General features: G+C 42.7%; 1 protein-coding gene and 1 long non-coding RNA gene across 10 annotated transcripts; both read right to left on the bottom strand.

Moving 5' to 3' along the window:
* Positions 1 to 916: 916 nt before the first annotated feature.
* LOC128915178 (A-kinase anchor protein 17B-like) lies at positions 917 to 12,437 on the bottom strand. 9 transcript variants are annotated; one of them, XM_054215205.1, is made up of 7 exons: positions 12,342 to 12,365; positions 11,190 to 11,273; positions 10,319 to 10,486; positions 8,307 to 8,432; positions 6,373 to 6,609; positions 3,631 to 5,149; positions 917 to 3,046 (listed from the first exon to the last, which is right to left on the bottom strand). In XM_054215205.1, the coding sequence occupies exons 5-7, from the start codon at positions 6,460 to 6,462 to the stop codon at positions 2,910 to 2,912; spliced, it is 1,746 nt and encodes a 581-aa protein (XP_054071180.1). In that variant the 5' UTR covers positions 6,463 to 6,609; positions 8,307 to 8,432; positions 10,319 to 10,486; positions 11,190 to 11,273; positions 12,342 to 12,365; the 3' UTR covers positions 917 to 2,909. The 9 variants fall into 9 exon arrangements, with proteins under 9 accessions (XP_054071180.1, XP_054071176.1, XP_054071181.1 ...); XM_054215201.1 differs by lacking the exon at positions 10,319 to 10,486 and having other exon boundaries at positions 12,342 to 12,401; XM_054215206.1 differs by lacking the exons at positions 10,319 to 10,486; positions 11,190 to 11,273 and having other exon boundaries at positions 12,342 to 12,437.
* Positions 12,438 to 12,848: 411 nt separating this feature from the next.
* LOC128915179 (uncharacterized) lies at positions 12,849 to 20,970 on the bottom strand. Its single transcript, XR_008468547.1, has 3 exons — positions 20,748 to 20,970; positions 13,706 to 13,928; positions 12,849 to 12,979 (listed from the first exon to the last, which is right to left on the bottom strand). It is a non-coding gene; the product is annotated as an uncharacterized LOC128915179 (long non-coding RNA).
* Between the last annotated feature and the right edge of the window lie 88 nt (positions 20,971 to 21,058).

The raw sequence follows: 21,058 nt of genomic DNA, 5'->3' as shown, positions 1-21,058 counted from the left end.
TAGGACAAATCAAAACAATCAAGTAGCATCTCATTTCCAACCAGTTCTGGCGCGCTCTCAGCTGCTTTGTACAATTCAGGTATTCTTTTGTCTGGACTCTTACCTGCTCTTAATCACCTGTATTAGCTCTTACTTCATGCTGTTTCAGCGAAACAAAAACAGTTCAGGAATGAACGCTTATGTCAAGGATTATGTAAGGGGCTTTACAAAAGGCGAAGTGTTTCTATGCATTGCCTGGGATCTCTGGATTAAGAGGAAAGAGCTTTAGATCATAATTGCTATATTCTTGTATTTCAAGCAGACAGAGTAATATAATAATGGACATTGTGTATTTCTAAACAGCCCATAGGATTTTGACTTCAGCATTTAGCACAAGGCACAACCAACTGGCCACGTTATTTTAAATAACAAGCCCAGTTCAGACAGCTCCCCTGAGAAGATTTCTGTTCTCACTAGCTCTGGTAGGAGGCATTTTCATTAGTTTTGTACAGAAATTCAGATTTGATTGCAAATCTACAGTCTCAGGGCCCCACTTCATACATGTCAGAGTAAACCATGTTTCTATAAAAAACCCCCACCTCTTGAAACAGCAGCTGAGTACAACAGCACACACCAGGCTCAAACTGAAAGGCGTAAAATAATGCTAGCAATGTTAAAACATTTCCACTGCTGAACTATATAAATGCTGCTTTTAATGCATCTTCTTCACCTATGAAATGTTCTATTTGTCTAAACATTCTGTAACTTCCATACTTGACATGTGACATTTATTTCTATAACTATTGAAATTTTATCTACAAAGCTATGCATTTGAAGAGTTCTAAAGCAAACTGTTATATGTACCTTTAAAGATTATACTTCCTTTAAAGATTATCCTTCATGACAATAAACAAAATGATACTGAACAGTCCTGCATATGAAAGGATGGGGCTCAAACTAAGTGTGTCGATAGGAAAAGTAAGGAATTAGTATGAACATACCTGAAAACAGGTTCTAAATAATGCCATCTGTAAACAGATAGGAAACACAGAAGTTCTGTTTCAGTATGAAGATTACAATGGTGTCTCACATTTTAAAGTGCACATGTATTTTATTTACTAACAATCTTTTAGATGGAATGAGGACTTGGAAGTAGAGTATTTGCTTTATCAGCTTCAATCAATATAGGTGAACGCAAGAAGCTATTACAGAACTGGTATTTATTTGTTATTGAATATTGTGACATGTTCATAAAACACTGGACATTTACACCGAAGGAAATCTTTAGTTCCTGCTCCCCCAGATTAACAAGAAGAAATACTTCCTCACCTGTAATTGAAAAGCCTGTCTCATGGGAAATGGGTACTTAGGGACACAAGACTGTCTACAGATTGGCAGAGGGGAAAGTTTTGCCATAATTAATCTGCAAATATTGCGTAGAGAAAAAACAAACACCCTTGGTATGTTGTATCAGTGCGAGTGAAACATTTTACATGGTCAACAAATACAATAGCTGATCTTCATTGTAACTCCATAAAATACTAAAAAGGAGACTTATGAGGGGCATAAAGTTCTCCAAAATAGTCAGAAAATATTTATGTCAAGAAAATAACATCTTTTTAGATAAAAGTAATAGACTAAGAGTACTTTGAGTAGCAACCATTTGTCATTCATGATCCTGAAAAGGCACTCAACATCTGAACGTATGAACAGAGAAGACTGATAAAACCTGGTTTAGAAGCCTGTAGGAATCACCAGTATTGAACACTGGCGGGGGGGGGAGGGGGAATCTATCTACCACGAACAATTACTATTTTTTTTATTACTATTTATTAGACCAGAAGTTACAAACATGGGTAAGATTCTATGTAATGAAGGCAACATCATGACATTAACTTAGTATATTGACATGTAATAAATAAAGCATACTAAAATGAAAGCTGAAATAATCAGTGTATCGAACTTAGAACTGGTCCTCTGTATCCTGCTAAGGGACTTTGTCCAAAAGCAATTGTTGCTGTCTTGTAAATATAGGCAGCTGAACAAATATGGATATAACTCAAGCTCCTAGACTGCATTTTCACATTTTTGCCTACATGCAGCACGAATCTGACATTTGACAATTCTTCTGGAAATGTTTGTAAGGAAACTCATACTAAATAGCTATCTCACTGCATGTGCCTTCAAAAGGGCACATTTTGAAATCCTGTGGACAAATTTTCAACCTGCATCCATACGGGGACTGTCAGCAAGCTGACAAACATTGCCCTTTCACCATCTAACATTCAGAGCTTTGCTTAGACAATCATTTGGGTTCCTGGAAGCACTACATCCAGCACAAGTTCAGTGAAATCCATCCTCCAAAAGACCAGCAAGTTTTCAGAAACACCTCTACAATTGTAAATAGAAAAAAAGCATTTTTCCAGTGTGGGTTTTACAGAAGATGGGATTTTTTCCATATTTGGAAATCTATTACTTCACACAATTGAGTATAAACGTCCCCCACACCTTCCAGCCCCATCATTTTAACGATCTGATTGAGGAGGCACTTCATATGCTTGCTCTGGTATTTACACAGCTATGTTTTTTTCCAATGACTCATTATTACTAAATACTGCAACTTTGATATTTACACGGTTCCCTACATTTAATCACAATATAACACTTTGAGCTCTCAATCTGTAACCTTTCGAATTCTTAGCAACTGGTCCATGAAAGTTCGTCTGGCCCTGCGGAAAGTTTTGGTCGTTTGTTATCCAGAAGGCAAACACAGATTCTGGTTTTGTGGCTCACTACACCAGTTAGATATTCTAACCAAAGGAATTACCTAAGCAAAAAAACCCCCAGTATTTCATATACCATTTAATGGTCAAAGGGCTTTCTTCTCCCACTTCTATATAGAAACTTGAGAGCCATTATATAGTAGCTGTTCAGCATCCTCTTCTGGGCTCTGCTCCACAGAAAGTATCTGAGCAGGGGTTTGTCTGAATTATCTCAAGAGGAAACAGAGAGCATCCTCTGACATCTGCATCCATCTCTCTTCTCAACATTAATTTCCTCTCATCTCCTGTAGATAAGTATATGAAAAAGTTACTTGAAATGAGTTTGTTGGTGGGGCAGGGAGGGAAAGGGTAGGGGGAGGTAGCTGTACGGTATATGCCAACAAACAGAAAGCATAGGAAACTGTGAAAGGGCTGTGAGTAACAATAGCCAGAAACACAGTAATCCTGTATGCAGATCAAATTACTACCTGTATATAAATTCACTAACTTCAGACAGTACTTCCCACACAGATGTACCACATACTGAGTTGCCTAACAATGTTTTAGTCGTCTAAAGCATGTTGTTAGCATTCATGTTGTTATTAACAGAATAACCACCTAATGCCCATGACAGATGCTTTGCTATACAACTAAGTAGACAAATACTACTCTTCAACTGCAGATGTGTGTAGTGTTTCTGAGCTAAACTGAACAAACCTTTAACCGCAGAGAAGTCGCACTCTTTTTTTTTTTATGCTATGTGTATGCTTTTTAAAACTCTTTTTAAAAACACTTATCATTCATGACTGTAAGAACTGCGGCAACTAACCTCACCTGCCAGAGACCTGTCAGATTCAGTCACCTTAGTTCTGGTGTCCCTCTTTCTCACCTGTCCTCTGGAGAGTCTCCTGAAGTGGCGAGCCATCATGAGCAGCAACATCTGGTGTTGTCATGGCAGCATGAAATGTCTTGAATTTCACTTTGTCATGGAGCATTTTCTTACATTTTGTTTGTATCTTTCTGAGCGACTCCAGCTGCATGCAAGTGTCCATCTCTGAAAAGCCACATTCATCAGATAAAAGATTAGAAGAAAGCTTTTTTTGCCTTTTCTTCATTTTGGAAGCATTTCTCTCCTCTTCCCTGGACTGTCTCTCACTTTTCTGTCCTTCATGTCTTAATTTACTACTAGACCTCTTGCACGACTTCTTAAGCTTATGTTCACACTGCCTTACTAAGCCCTGATGGACAGAATTAGAACAGAAACTACATTTGCTGCTTTCCTTCTCTTGACCTTCCAGAGTTACATTTTTAAGGCAAACCAGTAATCTTCTTTCCCCAGCTTTGGCAGGCAAGCACCCTTTATTACAATTGCTGTAAATTTCTTCACACCTTCTTTCTGTTCTCTTCATTAAGCCGCTATGTGCCTCTCTAAAGTACTCAGAATCACTGATCTCTTCCAACAGATCCTTTAATCTGCAAGCAGATCTACGTATCTTGTATAGTACAGTACCTTCATCGCTACCATCTTCTGGTTTGAGTTCTTTATCATGACTAACAGCAGTGCAATGCAAAGAATGATTCAGTCCAGCATGTGGTAAGTTATTGACAGTCAGTGAGTCATTCCTCCGCACTTGCAACTTTTTTGCAAACCTACCCCCATGGGTCTTGTTTTCTAACACTGTGCCTGTTGACTGAAGTTCCCCAGCAGTGATCACCAGCCTATAGTTATCATCGCAACTACAATTTCTCTTGTTGAAGTTTTGTACAGGACTCACTTCCATGAAGTGCTGACCATCTTTGTTACTCAAGCTGATGTCAAAATCACTATCACCATCGGACACTACTCTCTTCCACCAGCACTTGTTCACAGTGGGTTTTGGCTCTGAGCAGACACGTGCATAGCCTGGTGTCTGATAGTAGTTCAGTAAATAATGGATGAATTCATCAGTCTCATAAACCTTTTGCTTTTTGCAACCATCTTCATCAGACACTGTCTGTGTGGGAACTACACTCAGTGCTGGGTCGTCCCTCCCATCGAGGGATTCGATGACCCTGCAGTCTTGTGTAATTGTAATCAGTAAAGGTCCACAGCCAAAGGAGTTGTACACGTCTCTGCCGGGCGGGCGGTCAGAACTCGGGGCTGTAGAGGGATCATTCCAAATCGTCCTGACTATATGGCAAGTAGATGCATGGAAGTTACTCACATCTCCTTCCTCACTATGTAAGCTGCCACCTTTTGGGGTTAATGGGCACTTAAACTCTTCCTTATGTTTCACCTCTTTGTGTGTATGATAATGGGAGTTAGTTAGTTCCCGATGTATGTCTTTTAATGCTGTTTCAGAAAAGGAATCATCCTTCCTTACGCCCAATGAAGGATCCACTTTTTGACTTGCCAACTGCGCAATATCCTTCAAATAAAAAAATCAGGAAAATGATTATGTACATGTATTGAGTGCTATAAACAGTGCTAAACTGCAAATTCCTAAGCAAGCAGTCCCAGTCAGAAGGTTATATAGGTGAGAGGTAAGTTCGTCTTAGTTCAGAGCTTGACCACACAATCTCACTATTCCCAAGTTAGAACTACATGTAGTTCATCATCTCAGAAAGCTGCACTCTCAATTAAAATAGAAAGTGGACCTTTCAAACAATTCATCTATCTCACTGCAACTGCATAAGAAAATATGTTTGATCACTGCATCAAAACAACTAGTATTGTGTACAACAGTAAAATTACTACACTTTTGTAACTATTTTATTTAGAATAAATTGCTTTGTTATATACTGTTTTAAATGAGTTCATATACAACCAATCTACATCTTTCCAAGTAGTGAAAAACAGAAGTTTATTTAACGCATCACCTTCATAACTAAGAGGGCAATGTCAGATATTATGGGGCCCTAGAAGTCATGCAGAATGGCAAGGGTGGCCTCTGACTTCAGCTCTTCGGAAATTGTAGTCCTTTAGAAATCTTTAACATTAAGGATCGGGGAAAACATGCACTTGTTAAAAGCTAACTGAAGACAAAGCCATGTTAGCACCCCTGAGAAATGACAACCCCTGTTTTCATTTAAAACTTTTTTTAGCCCAGGGCACTAAAATAAACCTCCAAACATTGATCTGTGTGCAAAACAATCAAATTTTTATAACTCCTCTGCTGACTCTCACAACACATTAGCTGAATCAAGCTGAAATAAAACTGACAGCTTAGCGTTGGCCACAAAGGAGAGGCTACTAGAAATGCAACGGGCGTATTCTATGTCAATTTAATTCTGTCTCCTGCAGACCTGAGGCGAAAACAGGCAGAGATAGCGTCATTTGCATTCCCACCCCAAAACTCACCATTTGCAACACTGGACCAGGTCTAACAGAGCCGATACAGCCCTTCCAGCCCTATTTCTACTCAGTAACAACAAGGCCTCGGACAAGCATCAAAGGCAAAGTTTCTGGGTGGAAATGAGCTCTCAGAGCAAGAGGAGAGCCAACTGTCACACGCCTTAGACCTCAGGCCTTCTGAGTGGTCAGGCCCAAGGCATTCTTCTGAATGGCATCAAGACATCAAATGTCTAGTGAATTATTCAGGCTCAAATAAATACCCTTCAAAACTTAAAATATGTTTTAAAATAGTCTTACTTTCACATGGTTTAACAGCACTGTAAGCAGTCTGACAGACTCCACTCTTCTCTGAGCTAGCAGGGATTTCCTTTCTTCCCATTCAGGCATATTCTCTGGCCACTGCTGCTCTTCAGCTGGTACCTTCCGCTGCTTTGGGGGATGTTTCTCATCTCCATCTATCTGCCTCTCTTCTCTCCTCTCCAGCTTAGCTTTCTTTTTTCTCTCTTGAACTTCTTTTCAACACCACGTCTTTTTCTAGGTAATTATCAATATGGGACAATTTAGATGACATTTGTTTGACATTTTGAGTCCTGGGGAATTGGATGCAACTCTTTGAAATGCTAATAAGCAGCAACCAGTCGCCAAGAATCTGCATGTGGCTAACAAGAAATCTTGTTTGTAGAATAACGTGTTTAAAAAAAAAAAACATGGCACAGAGATGACATGCATCCAACTGACGCACACATTTAGAAAGTTCTTTGTCTCTTCCAATGCTTTGTATTCCAGGGTTTCCGATAGAGCCACATCATTGTTTGTCTTCAAATACACAAATAGAGACTGATCATTTGGATCTAATTCTTAAGTTACCAAATCTCCCCTACAGATTAGCATGAGGGTTCCATTTAAGAGATACTACAAGACTATTCCCACTATTCTAAACAATTAAAATTGAAGCTGTGTGCTGCTTTTGGCTGCAGTAAAGTTAATTTTCTTCACTGCAGCTATTCTGGGGCTATGGTTTGAGTTTGTGCTGAAAACACTGTTGATAACACAGGGATATTTTCGTTTCTGCCAAGCAGTGCTCACACACAGTCAAGGGCTTTTCTGCTCCTCACATCACCCCACTAGTGAGGGCTGGGGGTGCACAAGGAGCTGGGAAGGGACACAGCTGGGACAGCTGACCCTGACTGACCAAAGGGATATTCCATGCCACGTGGCATCATGTTCAGCAATAAAAGCTGGGGACATTCAGAGTGATGGCATTTGTCTTCCCAAGTCGCTGTTAACCATGATGGAGCCCTGCTTTCCTGGGGATGGCTGAACACCTGCCTGCCAATGGGAATTGGTGAATTCATTCCTTGTTTTGCTTTGCTTGTGAACATGGCTTTTGCTTTACCTATTAAGTAAGTGTTTTTACTTTAAAGTGTTTAAAAGTATTTTCTTAAAAAGTATTTGAATAAGAGGGTATTGACAATGGAAGCACAGCAGTGTTTTCAGACACCTACTGTTAGAGTCGCTATGCTCTGTGTTATAAATGTTGGGGTTTTTTAAGATATGAAAGTGTGTAACATGATTAATTACTAGTGACAGCTTAGGACACCATCCAAACACACTATCTACAGAATTAAAACTTCAATATACTATTATTACTCATATACAAAATTTAGGAACACTGCCCTGAAGATAACAACAATGAAAAAATAACACGTAAAAGAGGCTATTGGGAAAGGTGGAAAAGTGTTCATCTTCAGCTTTAGACCTTCCAGTCAACTGGGAGGGACCTAGAAATATATGTCACATTAATTTTCCTTCAGGGCAGAAAGACATTAGTTTGTGATGTCGCAGCATAGAGCAATACAAAAAGCCCACATGCAAAATCTTAAGCAATCAAGCCTCATCAATTTGAGAGCAACAGCTCTCCCATGTCACTCCAGGCCCACACAATCAGAGAATAATCCAACATGAAAGGGACCTCAGCATGTGTCTAGTCCAACCTTTCTCATTACCCACACCCCTTCATCTGATGCCTTATACACAGCATTATCACGATGCTTTCCTTTCCAACAGTAACACATAAATTAAAAACTACACAGTACTGCTTCAAGTTCTCCAACTCCTGTTTCCTCAAAGCCTGTATTTTTACATTTGCTACTCTTCCTGGATTTTACTCGGTCTGAGGTAGCGTAACAAATCTCAGGAAAATGGGACATCCTCTAAAAATACACTCTCACCTTTCAACCCCCTGTCTTTTTTTCCCCCTTTTTTCGAACGTGCTCCTGTTCTTGCAGCTTTAGTCCTTCCAGGCTTCTCTTTCTTATGGCTCTTTCACTAGAATGACTGGTTGTATCAAAGGTCACCTGTCATGGAAGAAGCAGAATCAGTCCTAGAAGCTCAGTTTGCCCTGTATTTATACAAACACAGACAATCTACTCAGCAAACGAGAGGCCCCAGGTGACTACTACACTTATGAGAATGTCTCTCTACCTTGGCATACTAGAATATCTCTTCTGAAATTCACACTGGGTTGTCAGTCAAGCTCAAACACCCCACTCCCAAACATCTCCTCCTGCTGTGACATTAGGGGCTCACAATTTGACATCATACCTTTGGCCAAACCTGTTCCTGGCATGCTTTTCCCGGGACTCAAAGTTCAGTATGTTCAGCTGAGCATTCCTAGCTGCAGGATTCATGCAGTTCTGCCAAACTAGAGTTCACTGACTCTCAGAGCAACATCTCTTGGATCAAATGCTTGCTTGCTTAAAAATGGATTAATTCTGTTGATGTGTGCTGCCTTTAATCAGTTTCAAATGCCCAGATGTGAGCACATTAAAAGAAAACAGTCAAGCAAATCACATCAAGGTCTACCTACACTGAAAAAATAAATAAGATCAAGTGTTATTTCCAGCACAGAGGTATATTTCAGGGTCACAGTTTAGAAATCACCTGCTGGGAAAAAAATACTGAAACAGGGTACACCCTAATAAGTACTTACAGAGGTGTCCTAGTTTAAGCTATTAGGCTGCTGAACTTCAGCTTAGAGATTGCCAGTGTTCTTTTATAATGCCACACTAGGCACAGCACTTAAATAGATTCATCTTCAACATACTTAAGAAAAAAGGTACAGAGAAGAGAAAGGGTACTCTTTACTAGCAAAAAGCCACCTGATTAGGGCAGCTGATGCACCTACTTCATGCTTAGGAGTAAGAAACCAAGTATCTTTCAAAGAGTCTCGCCAGCTCCTGAGATTATCTCCCACTTTCAGTGCCAACCACACTGAAAATATTTACAATTTTTACCTTACCCACACCAATTTTTCAGGAAATCAAAACAGTAAAAAGCCGTTTTCTGGTTAAAGGACTTAAGTTCAGATACATGAACTTCAAATATCAGTATCTCTATGCCCAGTACAAACAGGACAACTGTAAGGTTTTTTCCCCTCGTGTGCTTAAGTGTCCAATAAGTTTAAGAGAAGCTTCCACTGGTTAGCAAGGACTTCTCAGGTCTAACTTCAAGGAAAAAAGAGCAAAAGTTGGCAAACCACCATCTGTGCCAGTTTCTTCCACAAAACCTCAGCAGCTAGTAACAAATAAAGGTTAGTATATTTTAGTGCTGTCCATATGCTATATTTTTATTTCTTTTTTTTGCCACCTAACTGTGTTTTTGGCTATGCTAACATAAAAACCATATATAACCAAAACCCAAGCCAAATAATAAACCAAAGGGGGAAAAAAAAAGATACATATAGAGAGAGAACTGTAGGAGTGCCACATAAAAGCTTCCACTGAAGCAAAATGAAAAAAAGTCTCTAAGACAGTTGTCACAGGTCAAAAACTACACTGCCATTACTCGAGGAATGCCTGTTTGCCTTCAATCTACAGGGGAAGACAAGTGCAGTGCAAGAAGCTGTCTGGTAAAGAGGGTGACTGGACCTAATATTCAGAATGATGAAGAAAAGAAATACAGATGTACTGAAGGAAAAGCTAGCGTAGTTTAAAAAAACAAACCAAACAACAGGAATCTCTGGAAGCAGCAGCTACAGCACAGACTGCAGCACTGCTCGTGTTAAAAGAACTGCTGCCAAATGCACTCAGAATTAACCACAACTTTGTCAGGCAAGGCTGAATATGTCTGATGGCTGATTAATATGATTAATATGAATATGGCTGATTAATCTCTGAATACGGCTGTGTCTATATACAGACACACCTTCAGTATCTCATACAAGCAAAGCCAAAGTACTTACTACAAAACTGAAAAAGTGAGTAGTCTCTAGAATCCTTTCTGCCCACTGTGCATTAAGACAAAGAGCTTCCTAAAGCTCTCTATAATCTTAGTATCAACTGCACTTTTTCCATCACACTAAGATTTGAGATGCAGCTGGTTAGAACATCCAGGACACTGCTGTTGAAACCTGTAGAGACATGAAAGTCAAGCCTGAAGAACAGCTGGTGTACACAAACGCTTGTTCCATTTTGCAAGTACATCCATTAAACCAACTGATATTATCCTGCCCTTGCAAATCTTTCTTCACTTACACCCTTTCACCATCATGGCTGCAACCATATTCCTACTACTGCAGTAAATCACCTAAAAGTAAGCCCGAAAGTCTCTTTATAGAGCTGAGTAAACTATAATGGTTTGCCAGCGCGGACCATTACCTCTTCCCCACCCTTCTTCATAGCCAGGAGGTTTTCAAGCACCAGAAATGTATTTCTCATCACATCACTGGGTACAAAGCACAGAATTATCCACTGGCTGATCCAATGGCTTGCTGCTCAGCAGCACAGCCTTTTGGAATCAACCCTGACATATTAATAAGCTGTTAACTTTAGATTTTAACAGTTCCAACTGACAAATCACAAGGAATCTGACATTCAACTCCTTTACCAAATGATTATTTCCTTTTAGCCATTCTGCCACGGTTATAACATCAGGAACACACTTGCCCTTGCACTAGGGTTTACTATGATAACTGCAGGCTGAACTGTCCTTTCCTAGCTGCATGCCTTTTTTCTGGGATCACGTGTTGTTATGACCCTGATAGATGCTCCACATAAAAAAAAAAAAAAAAAAAAAAGGTGTATAAATGTATAAAAAGGAACTAAGATACTGACCTGGGACTCTACAGATCTGTGACCATTTCCCAGCTCTGCTGAGGAATTCTCGTGAAACTCAACAACTTCCTATGTCTCAGGGGCCTAAAATAATACAGTATTTTAGAACAGATTCAAGCTGATCCGGACTACAACAGGCCATCGGATCACTTCTCTGGCCTGTGCTAACCGTATTCGGCTGCACCTTCTCTTCCAGGAAGGCACCTGGCTCTGGTTCGAAAACATGATGGTACAAAAACCTGCTGCTTCCCACCAGCAGTTTGTTCCATTCCTCACTCAGTTGCCGTTCGAAATGGAAGCCACTTCCAAATACTGATTTTTTGTTAAGGCTTCCTCTACTAGATCCACATCCTTTCAGCAGCTAGGTGGTTTTGTGGGTTTGGGGTTGTTTGGTTGGTTTTTTTCCTCCTTTTACATGCTATAATCCAGGTGCCTCTCAGTCATCTTTCTTACATAAAATACATAGCTTGAGCTCCTTGACAGCTCCTTCAGTCTGTCGTTGTGAGGCACTTTCTCCAGCCCCCGAGCAATTTTTCTTGCAATATTCTAACACTCTCCAATGGAAAACATATGAATCCCAAACGCACACACAGCATGTAAGACTAGCGACTCCTTTAAGCCTACTTGCCACCACCACTTCGAAGGAGGCCCGCGGCCAGGGCCCAGACACCGCCCGGCTGCCGCCCACCCCTCGGCCGTCGCCCGGAGGCGGTTTCGCCGGGAGCCGAAGGCAGGGCCCGACCCGCTCTTCTGCCCCGGCTGCGGGGCAGCCGCCACCCCCGGGCCCTGCTCTGGGCTGCCAAAGTGCCTTTGCGGCCTCTCCGGGAAGCCCCCCGGGCCCAGCGACTCGCGGCGCGCACCGCCCGGGCCGCAGGAGGAGGCGAGAGGGAGACGCTCCTCCGGCCGAGCCCGCCGCCGCCCCGGCGCCCGGACGAGAGGGGAGGAGAGGGCCGGCCCGCCCGAGTCGATCCGAGCCGAGCCCGGCACCGGCCAGCCCGTCCCGGCAGGGCCCCCCGGCCGTGGCCCCTTCCCCACATAGGGTGCGCCGCAGCCACTCCCCGGCGCTGGAGCTCCCAGCGCCCTCCGGCAGCCACGGCTGCTTCGCCCGAAGGAGCTGGGCACCAAGCCCGGCCACCCGCCATCTCCCCTTACCCCTCCTGCCGCCCTTCCCGCCACCGCCCCGGGGCGGGGCGGAGCGGAGCGGAACGGAACGGAACGGAAGGCGGCGCACGCCAGGCAGCGGCGGCGGGACCCGCCTCTGGGGCGCGGCCCAGCATCGCCTGCTCCTCCCGCCCCCCACAGCAGAGCCCAGCTGCCCGCCTCGACCCCGGGCCCGGGGGGCACCGCGACCCCGGTGGCCATTTTGAGGCGGCCGAAGCCCGGGGGAAGGGCAGCCCGGGGCGGCGCGGCTGTGCGGTGTTTGGGGGTTTCACGCGTGTTTTTGAGGAATGATTGAGCATTGAGCCGGCAATGTGTGCTCGCAGCCCAGGAAGCCAGCCCCGTTCCACGCTGCATCAAAAGCAGCGTGGCCAGCAGGACGAGGGAGGGGATTCTGCCCCTCTGCTCCGCTCTGGTGAGACCCCACCTGCAGTACCGTGTCCAGCTCTGGGGCCCCCAACATAAGAAGGACGTGGACCTGTTGGAGCAGGTCCAAAGGAGGCCACAAAGATGCTCAGAGGGCTGGAGCACCTCTGCTATGAAGACAGGTTGAGAGAGTTTGGGGGTGTTCAGCCTGGAGGAGAGAAGGCTCCGGGGAGACCTTATAGCCCCATCCAGCATCCGAAGGGGACCTACAAGAAAGATGGAGAGGGACTCGTTATCAGGGCATGTAGCAATAGGACGAGAGGTAATGGCTTCAATCTAGAAGAGGGTAGATTTAGATTGGGTATCAGGAAGAAATTTTTCACTATGAGGGCGGTGAGACACTGGCACAGGTTGCCCAGCGAAGCTGTGGCTGCCCCATCCCTGGAAGTGCTCAAGGCCAGGCTGGATGGGGCTTTGAGCAACTTGGTCCAGTGGGAGGTGTCCCTGCCCATGGCATGGGGACTGGAACTAGATGATCTTTAGGGTCCCTTCCAACCCAAACCATTCTGTGATTCTATGATTGGCAAAGCAGGGCTGGGCTGAGCCCCAGGAGGTGCCGGCAGCTGCCCGGGCTGTGCCTTCTCACCCCACTCTTCGCCCCTGAGGGCCCACACGGCCGAGGCCCATGGCCATCCTGCACGCCCGCTCTCAGCAGGTGTCCGCCTGCTGCTGGGCAGCATTGGCCTGTGGTCATCGTATATGTGTGTTGGCTTAAAGAAGCCCCCAAGAGAAAGAGTTACTTCCTTGGCAGTTGCCTCACTTGGGCGGTGCGAAGGCTGAGTTACAGGGGTGTGGTGCAATACCAGGTTTTTCTTTGTCCTGTGTCAAAGGTAGCTCATCCACTACTGAGTGATGTGCATGTAAGGTTTAATGCCAGCTTTTCTCTGTTTTGGCACTACCTTGTCCGTGTTTAACCAACAGAAACACGGTACCTGTGTTGCTTGGCACCATGTGGCAGCCAGCTCCCTGCAGCCGAGCAGCTCCCAAGGCTGTCAGTGCCTTGCCAGCATGCTGTTGAAGGTACCATCTGCACTTTCCGGCACTTGGTTGATCTTCTTTAAGGTCCCCAAGGGAATTCAATTTAGGGCAGCCATTCACTCAAATACTCCCTCAGTTTTCAGTGGGTTTTTGTCTCTTGCCATCTTCCAAATACAACTGTAAAACATGGTACATTTTATATCCTTTCTCCCCCTTCTTAAAAACAGACAACTTATTTCTTCCCTTGTTACGGTTACAGTTGTAACTGCAATGGGCGATCATCGTAGGACACGCACAAGCCTAGAGTTGCAGGCAGAGGTGTGTACCGAACACTTTTCTCAGATGGTCTAATTGTTATGTATACAATTACAACCTGAGAATAATTGTTAGGGGTACATCTAGTGTGGAAGTCTATTTCTGTTCCACCTTTGTGTGCCAAAAAGCATGTCTGCGTTTTCTTACTATACAAGTTGATACGATAAAGATACTACCTTTACCTACAAATGCTTCTTGGGTCTACTTGCCTTCTCCACAGCTGTTGGTTCTTGTGTTAGGAAGGTTTTCTAGCAGTCCATTATACATTGACAGTGGTTTGTGGTTTTCTTTATCTTAAAAGATAAAATTGTCTTTTCATGGTACGAGGGGTTAAATTTCAAAGAAAGATACTGTCTCTAAGTTACATGATGTTTTTCCTTTCTACATATATTTTTCCAAACCCAAATAGGCAAACTAGAATTTGAGATAAGTTTGCAGCTGCAGGGGCATTATATTAATCTACTCTGTAACTGCTGCTTTTCCAAAGTTGCAATAAGTTGAGAAACTTTCATGTTTTAACTCATAAATAAATAGTTTAATATAGCCATACAAAGCTATTTCTTTCAAGATCTGAGTGTGGGGTACAGAAATAAGAGATAAGAAGATACAGACCTACTAATTTAGGAGACAATGCTGTTAATATTTTGGTTTTCCTGTTATGAGAGGGGTTATACAAAAAGTACATTTCCATTTTCTAATGTCATTGGCAATTATTTTGTAAGAACTAAATGACAAACAATGAAGTTTAGATTTTTTTTTAATTGAACTCTGTTACACTCTGTCACAAATATCTATAACTTTCTGGTCACCATCACAGTGTTTTTGAGGCTTTTGGTTTCATTTTGTTAGGCTTGTGACTGGCATAAGAATGCTGTCTTCCTTTTTAAGCACAGTATGTTCCAACCCAACATTGGTGCATCTTAGCACCTCTGCTACCAGAGGTACTAACTCACACAAATAGGTAAAAAACTCATCCTATGCCTCCTGATTGCAGAAAAAAACCACAGTTTATTACCTGTAATTAAGCAAATTATATGTAATTACAATCTATTTTATATTCTGTATTTCAGGGAGCAAACTACTGGAAACTGTGGTCTTTTACAATTGCAGAGTATCCTGCCTACTAGGACTGCGCACGTTGCTGGAGCAGCATGGTGAGTTACTCTGTGAAGGAACAGCAAGTTGTATTTCCTCTGGCAAAGGAGACAGAGAAAACTGCTGTTTAAGGAAATCACTCTGGCAACGTTCTCATGTTGAGAAGTGCCATGTCATATTATTAAAAGTGCCACATCCAAAACTGATAAAGGGATGATTCACTTTTACACAGTGGATGAAGGAACTGATTCACTTTGACGCAGTGAATAATACAACTATGGAAATAATTGCTACAAACAATATGGGAAACTGAGCACCTTGCTTCAGAAGTGGGTTTGATGTTTCTAGAGGCAACAAGAAAATACAGAATCGTTTTGCAGATACAGTTTTGACCAGTATTAGCTATCTCGTTTTATGCGGAAGATATAATGTCTGAGACATTAGAAAGAGATCTTGAGTGCCATAATTATCCCACATCTCCCTCTTGCAGGATAGTTATACTTTTCTCTGCAACCTGTAGTTTTCTAGGCTTTATCCCATCTGTTACCTACTGAGATTGGGCAGACCCCTGATTTGCTCTACTCTCACAAAAATTTTCTTTTTAATACTGGACAGCAAGGAAAGGTGAAACCCTGCTTGCACAGGTCATGTGATGTCTTTGAAAATCAGTTTAGGCAGAACTGGTGCAAAGGGCTGTGTAGAGCCAGATCTTTTGTTTATTCTCAGTTTATTCTTATTTAGCTAAAGTAGATTTGAAATAAATCAACTTTGATGCATAGGAGCGTTCACACAGATTGCAAGATCATAACCTACTACATTTCAAATTGGCTTGATTTAAAGCCTGGCAGCCAGTGTACGTAGACAAGCTTTCTCTGGGAGCTTCAGGAATAGGCAGCGGAGGAAGATAGTTGGAATAAGCTTTGGGCACAAAGTGTGTTTAAATACGTGCAAATAAGAATCTTGGCTATGGTTCTGCTTGTGGCTTGGGAACATCATTCCAGGAACTGTCTGGATGTTACATACTGCTCAAGAAATTTAAAAGCTAAGATAACTTTCCATATTGAGACTATATATCTCCCTATCTTGCACAGTCTATAGGAAAAATCAAACCTCTGTCTTGTATTTAATTTTGAAATAGAACACCAAGACCTGTTCCAAAGGACAGTAGGAAAATTGCATTGTTTTGTTTCAAAAATAACAATGACACAACCTTGCTTATTGCAGATGGCTGTCATTGCAGGTTTGACTCATGAAACTAATTTGTGGACTGCTGAAATATTCTTTCCCTAGATACTGATGAGATCAGATACTGAATAAGCAGCAGCTCACCTACCCAACCACTTTATAGCTAGAAACAACTGAATGATGAGTGGAATGCTGCCATCCACTGGCTGGCTGCGCAGAAAACTTGTTGAACTTACATTTCTTTAAGGGAAAATTAAAAAGTACCTGGTGGTGTTTTCTCTTTTTTTAACACATTTAACTTCCGTGTTAGGACTTTCTAACCAGCTTGTATGATGACGGGTTTAATCTACAACAAGGGAAAGAGAAAGAAAGAAAGAAAGAAAGAAAGAAAGAAAGTTAGTTCTTAGTCCAACAGATAATTTTTGGCTGTAATGAGAATTAGTTTTCTAGAACTCCACAGGGTGCAGTGTGATGGAGGCACTTCACCCCTGAACCAAACTACTGGTACTTTGGTACAGGCTCAAAAGGAGGTAAAGGCCTGAGCTGTTAACAGGCCAAGAACTCCTCTGGTTTCCATCTGTTCTCTGAAAACCCACAAAGGAACAGAGTGACACCGTAAGCATCGATGCATATGAGCTTGGAACACCGATCATGTGATTAACACATGAATATTCCAATACTCCTTTATCAAGGAACCAATAAAGTTGTGTGTACGAGAAATCTAATGCGTACTTTTCCCATGGAGTGTAATTTGACTACAAGCCAACCACTTTATTCCATAAATATGACAGCCTAAGTGAGTCTTCTTTGAGCTCTCCCTACTAGGCAGCTTGGCTGCGTGGCAGTGATCTCCCCTTGACTGGGATGCCTCTCAAGGTTGCTCCTCAAGGCAGAGAGACCTTTCACCCATGGCAGATCTCTGGTAAGCGACCGATATCGCACATAAACTTGTAGTATGGTAACTTTGATTTGTGAGTTGGTAACTTTGATTTTGTCTTGGTAACTTTGATCTGTGCCTTGGTAATTCTGAATCATTGTTCAGATGATTGTGCTGTACAGTAATAGAGTGAACCTTGCCATCCAACTTCATTAAGTCGCACTTTTACAACATATTAAAACCACTTTTGCTGATACCCTTGACAGTGGTTCTTTAAGTGTTCTAAGTCACCCATTCACGACACCATGTGGAAGGAAAACAAATGCTATTAGCTGATCTGAGGAGCCCTGCATATGGAACTATTTTGAAGCACGGAGATAGTACTACTTTAGACACTATGCTGAAGCTTCACAAGCAAGCAGACACGCAGGAAGAGAAGAATCTAATCAAATGAGTTCTTCGAGCCATGTCTCAACCAGAACTGATTGAAGAAGTTCTCACCTTTGCACTTTCAGAAGAGATACCTCCCCAGGACACGGCATCTGTTATTGGTGTTACTGATCTTGCTGGTGACATCCATTTTTTTATATTTTGTCTTTAATGACTGGCAGGTCCCTTTACACAGGGGAAAAAATATCAACAGACAAACTCACACCAGCCACCATCTTTTCCATGGATTAGATTGTGCATTGGAAGGCTGAGCTCATCTGCTGATTCATTTTATCAGCCAGGACAAGTACGTAAAAACTCAACCAAAGAAATGAGTCATGGAAATGGGAAGACTGGATGGAAAAAACCTGTGCTTGGGAAGAATCTTAAGCTGAGGTCTGTCTTGTGCAGGCGAGCAAGAAAGGCAAATCCCAAGAAGAAATATCACCCTTTTATGGTTAGAAGCCTTCTGTTTCCAAGCAGTACTAACGTATAGCAAGTTTATATCCATGTATCCTTGTCTAGAATTCTTCCTTCAAACAGTTGAGTTTTTCCCCCTCCCGGGTGACTAAACACTTTCTTCCCACCAAGGAAATACAACGCCATAAGTAGTTGAGTTCCTGGCAACCAGAGAGATGTCTTTTAGCCCTTTTATTGATTTGAGAATACTCTATTGGATCTGCAGCAGAGCATTCTTGCCAAAGGTGGGCTAAGGACCATCTTCTTAGACGCTTTTGCTGGATGCACTGTAAAAAGGCACTGAATGTAGACTAATTAAAGTTTCATATTGGGATTTTTGTGTGTTTTTTGGGTTGGGTTTTTTTATATATTTCAAAAAAACAGCACAGACCTCCTGTTTTGGAGCAAATCACTGCTACTGCCTTTTTACAAGCTGTTATCTCCTCACACCATGGATCCTGATCACCCCCTGTGTCTCCACTTTCTTCTCTCCCCTCCCCATGCCTTTTTCCCCTTTTTCCAGGTAGCACATCAACAAAGCCTGAACTAACTGACCTCATAAATCTTATTAATGATGTTCCCTCAGTTCCTCCCTTTCAGCGCCGACACACAGGGCTTCAGAAGCAGAACTCACTAGTTAGGAAAGTGTGTTTTTGGCTAATAGGGCAGGAAGTAAACAGTAACCAACAGATGCATTTGATCACTGGGGAAATAGGTTTAATTTTAAAGACAAAGGAAAGTGTCCTGAATGCACCTAGGTCACTGTTGTGAGGACATTTTGTAACTCAAGCTAATGTGAAAACACTGTCCATCATCATCAGACACTACTCTCTTCCACCAGCACTTGTTCACAGTGGGTTTTGGCTCTGAGCAGACACGTGCATAGCCTGGTGTCTGATAGTAGTTCAGTAAATACTGGATGAATTCATCAGTCTCATAAACCTTTTGCTTTTTGCAACCATCTTCATCAGACACTGTCTGCGTGGGAACTACACTCAGTGCTGGGTCGTCCCTCCCATCGAGGGATTCGATGACCCTGCAGTCTTGTGTAATTGTAATCAGTAAAGGTCCACAGCCAAAGCAGTCTCTGCCGGGCGGGCGGTCAGAACTCGGGGCTGTAGAGGGATCATTCCAAATTGTCCTGACTATATGGCAAGTAGATGCATGGAAGTTACTCACATCTCCTTCTTCAGTATGTAAGCTGCCACCTTTTGGGGTTAATGGGCACTTAAACTCTTCCTTATGTTTCACCTCTTTGTGTGTATGATAATGGGAGTTAGTTAGTTCCCGATGTATGTCTTTTAATGCTGTTTCAGAAAAGGAATCATCAACAGCAACAGGAACTTTGAATCTAATGCTTCATCCAGTTGTAATTTTGTTAGCTCTAACAGTATTATGCTTATTTCTTATAATCATTCTATATGTAAAAGTTTGGTATGTAATGAAGCAAATAGTTCTTGTTCATCATGTGAAATCACCCAATAATGTACAAAAATAATATGTAATATTTTATGCTAAAGCTGTTTGCTTACCATGGATCTGCTAGCGTGCTAACATGGTATGTCAAATGTTTATGGCATAGAGGCAAGAGGTGACCATACCACCACTCTATGACGTGAAGTAAGTTGACTGTAGTCACAGGGTGAAGTGTGATGGGTACACTTGACCCCAGCCGTACTTTGGTTCCGGCTGACTAAGGAGCAACATGCCCTGTGGTGAACCTGCGAGCTGGAGAGCTCCTGGCTCACGTACAAGGGAGTAAAGGTCCCTCGGAAAGATATTTCAAAAGGTGGTTTCGAAGCCCAAAAATGCAAGATACCCAAAGTACAGAACAAGATACCAGAGCCAAAATGAAGACGTCTATCTTGTCTGTACTGCTGACTGGAAGCCACCTACTTCACTCTATAAATATAATCACCATCAGGATAAGCCCAATTTGAGCTCTCCCAGAATTGCAGCTGGACTGCGTGCCAGGTGACTCTCCCCTTGAGCAGGGATGCCTCTCAAGGTTTGAGATCCTTTACCTGAGAGTAAGGGATCCTTCCTTGCCCAAGGCGGAGAGATCTCTTACTTGTGACAGATCCTCAATAAGTGTCTGATAGCATGCTGAATTAATACTAATGAAACATTACTAATCCATGTAGCTACTCAATATTAATTATTATAAACTTTGTATAGATAATTCCATTAAACATTAACTATTGTCCCAGTCTGAGACTAAGATTGGACCTAGCTGCACCTAGGTTCCGAAAGGAATTTAGAAGGCAAGGAGGTCTACTCTGAACTTTGTGACTCAACATGAGGGTCTTCCCCACTCTTTGAATTTCTTCCATTAGACATAAACAGTTGTCCAGGTCAGAGGCTAAGATTGGACCTGGCCATCAGAAGTTTAGAAAGCAAGGGAGTCCACTCTGAACCTTGTGACTCAACAGGGGCGTCTTCCATACCTTTTTCATCTCTGGTCTCTATGTGAATCATTCTAACTCAATTCTAACTCAATTTTCCATTGTATGTTCCTTCCATGCAGTAATTAGTAAGGTGAACCTTGCCATCAAACTTATTGAACCTGGTAAACCACTGTTAAACTTTGTTAAATTTCACTGAATTTATTGAACTCTCTCAAATTATTATTTTACCTCAATAAAACATACTGCTGCTTCTCTTGAGTGAGGTGCATTCCACTCAGCTGCGACACCCTCCTCTGGACCCACTCCAACAGCTCCATGTCCTTCTTACACTGGGGGCTCCGGAGCTGGATGCAGTACTCCAGGTGGGGTCTCACCGGAGAGGAGCAGGGGGGCAGAATCCCCTCCCTCGCCCTGCTGGCCACGCTGCTTTTGATGCCCGGGATACGGTTGGCCTTCTGGGCTGCAGGTGCACATTGCCAGCTCATGTCCAGCTTTTCATCCACCAGCGCCCCCAAGTCCTTCTTGGGGGCGGGACCGGG

This window comes from Rissa tridactyla, chromosome 9 (genome assembly GCF_028500815.1).
Source record: "Rissa tridactyla isolate bRisTri1 chromosome 9, bRisTri1.patW.cur.20221130, whole genome shotgun sequence".
Taxonomy (NCBI): domain Eukaryota; kingdom Metazoa; phylum Chordata; class Aves; order Charadriiformes; family Laridae; genus Rissa; species Rissa tridactyla.
The sequence above is the reverse complement of the archived record's forward strand: the minus strand, read 5'-3'. Positions and strand labels throughout refer to the sequence as shown.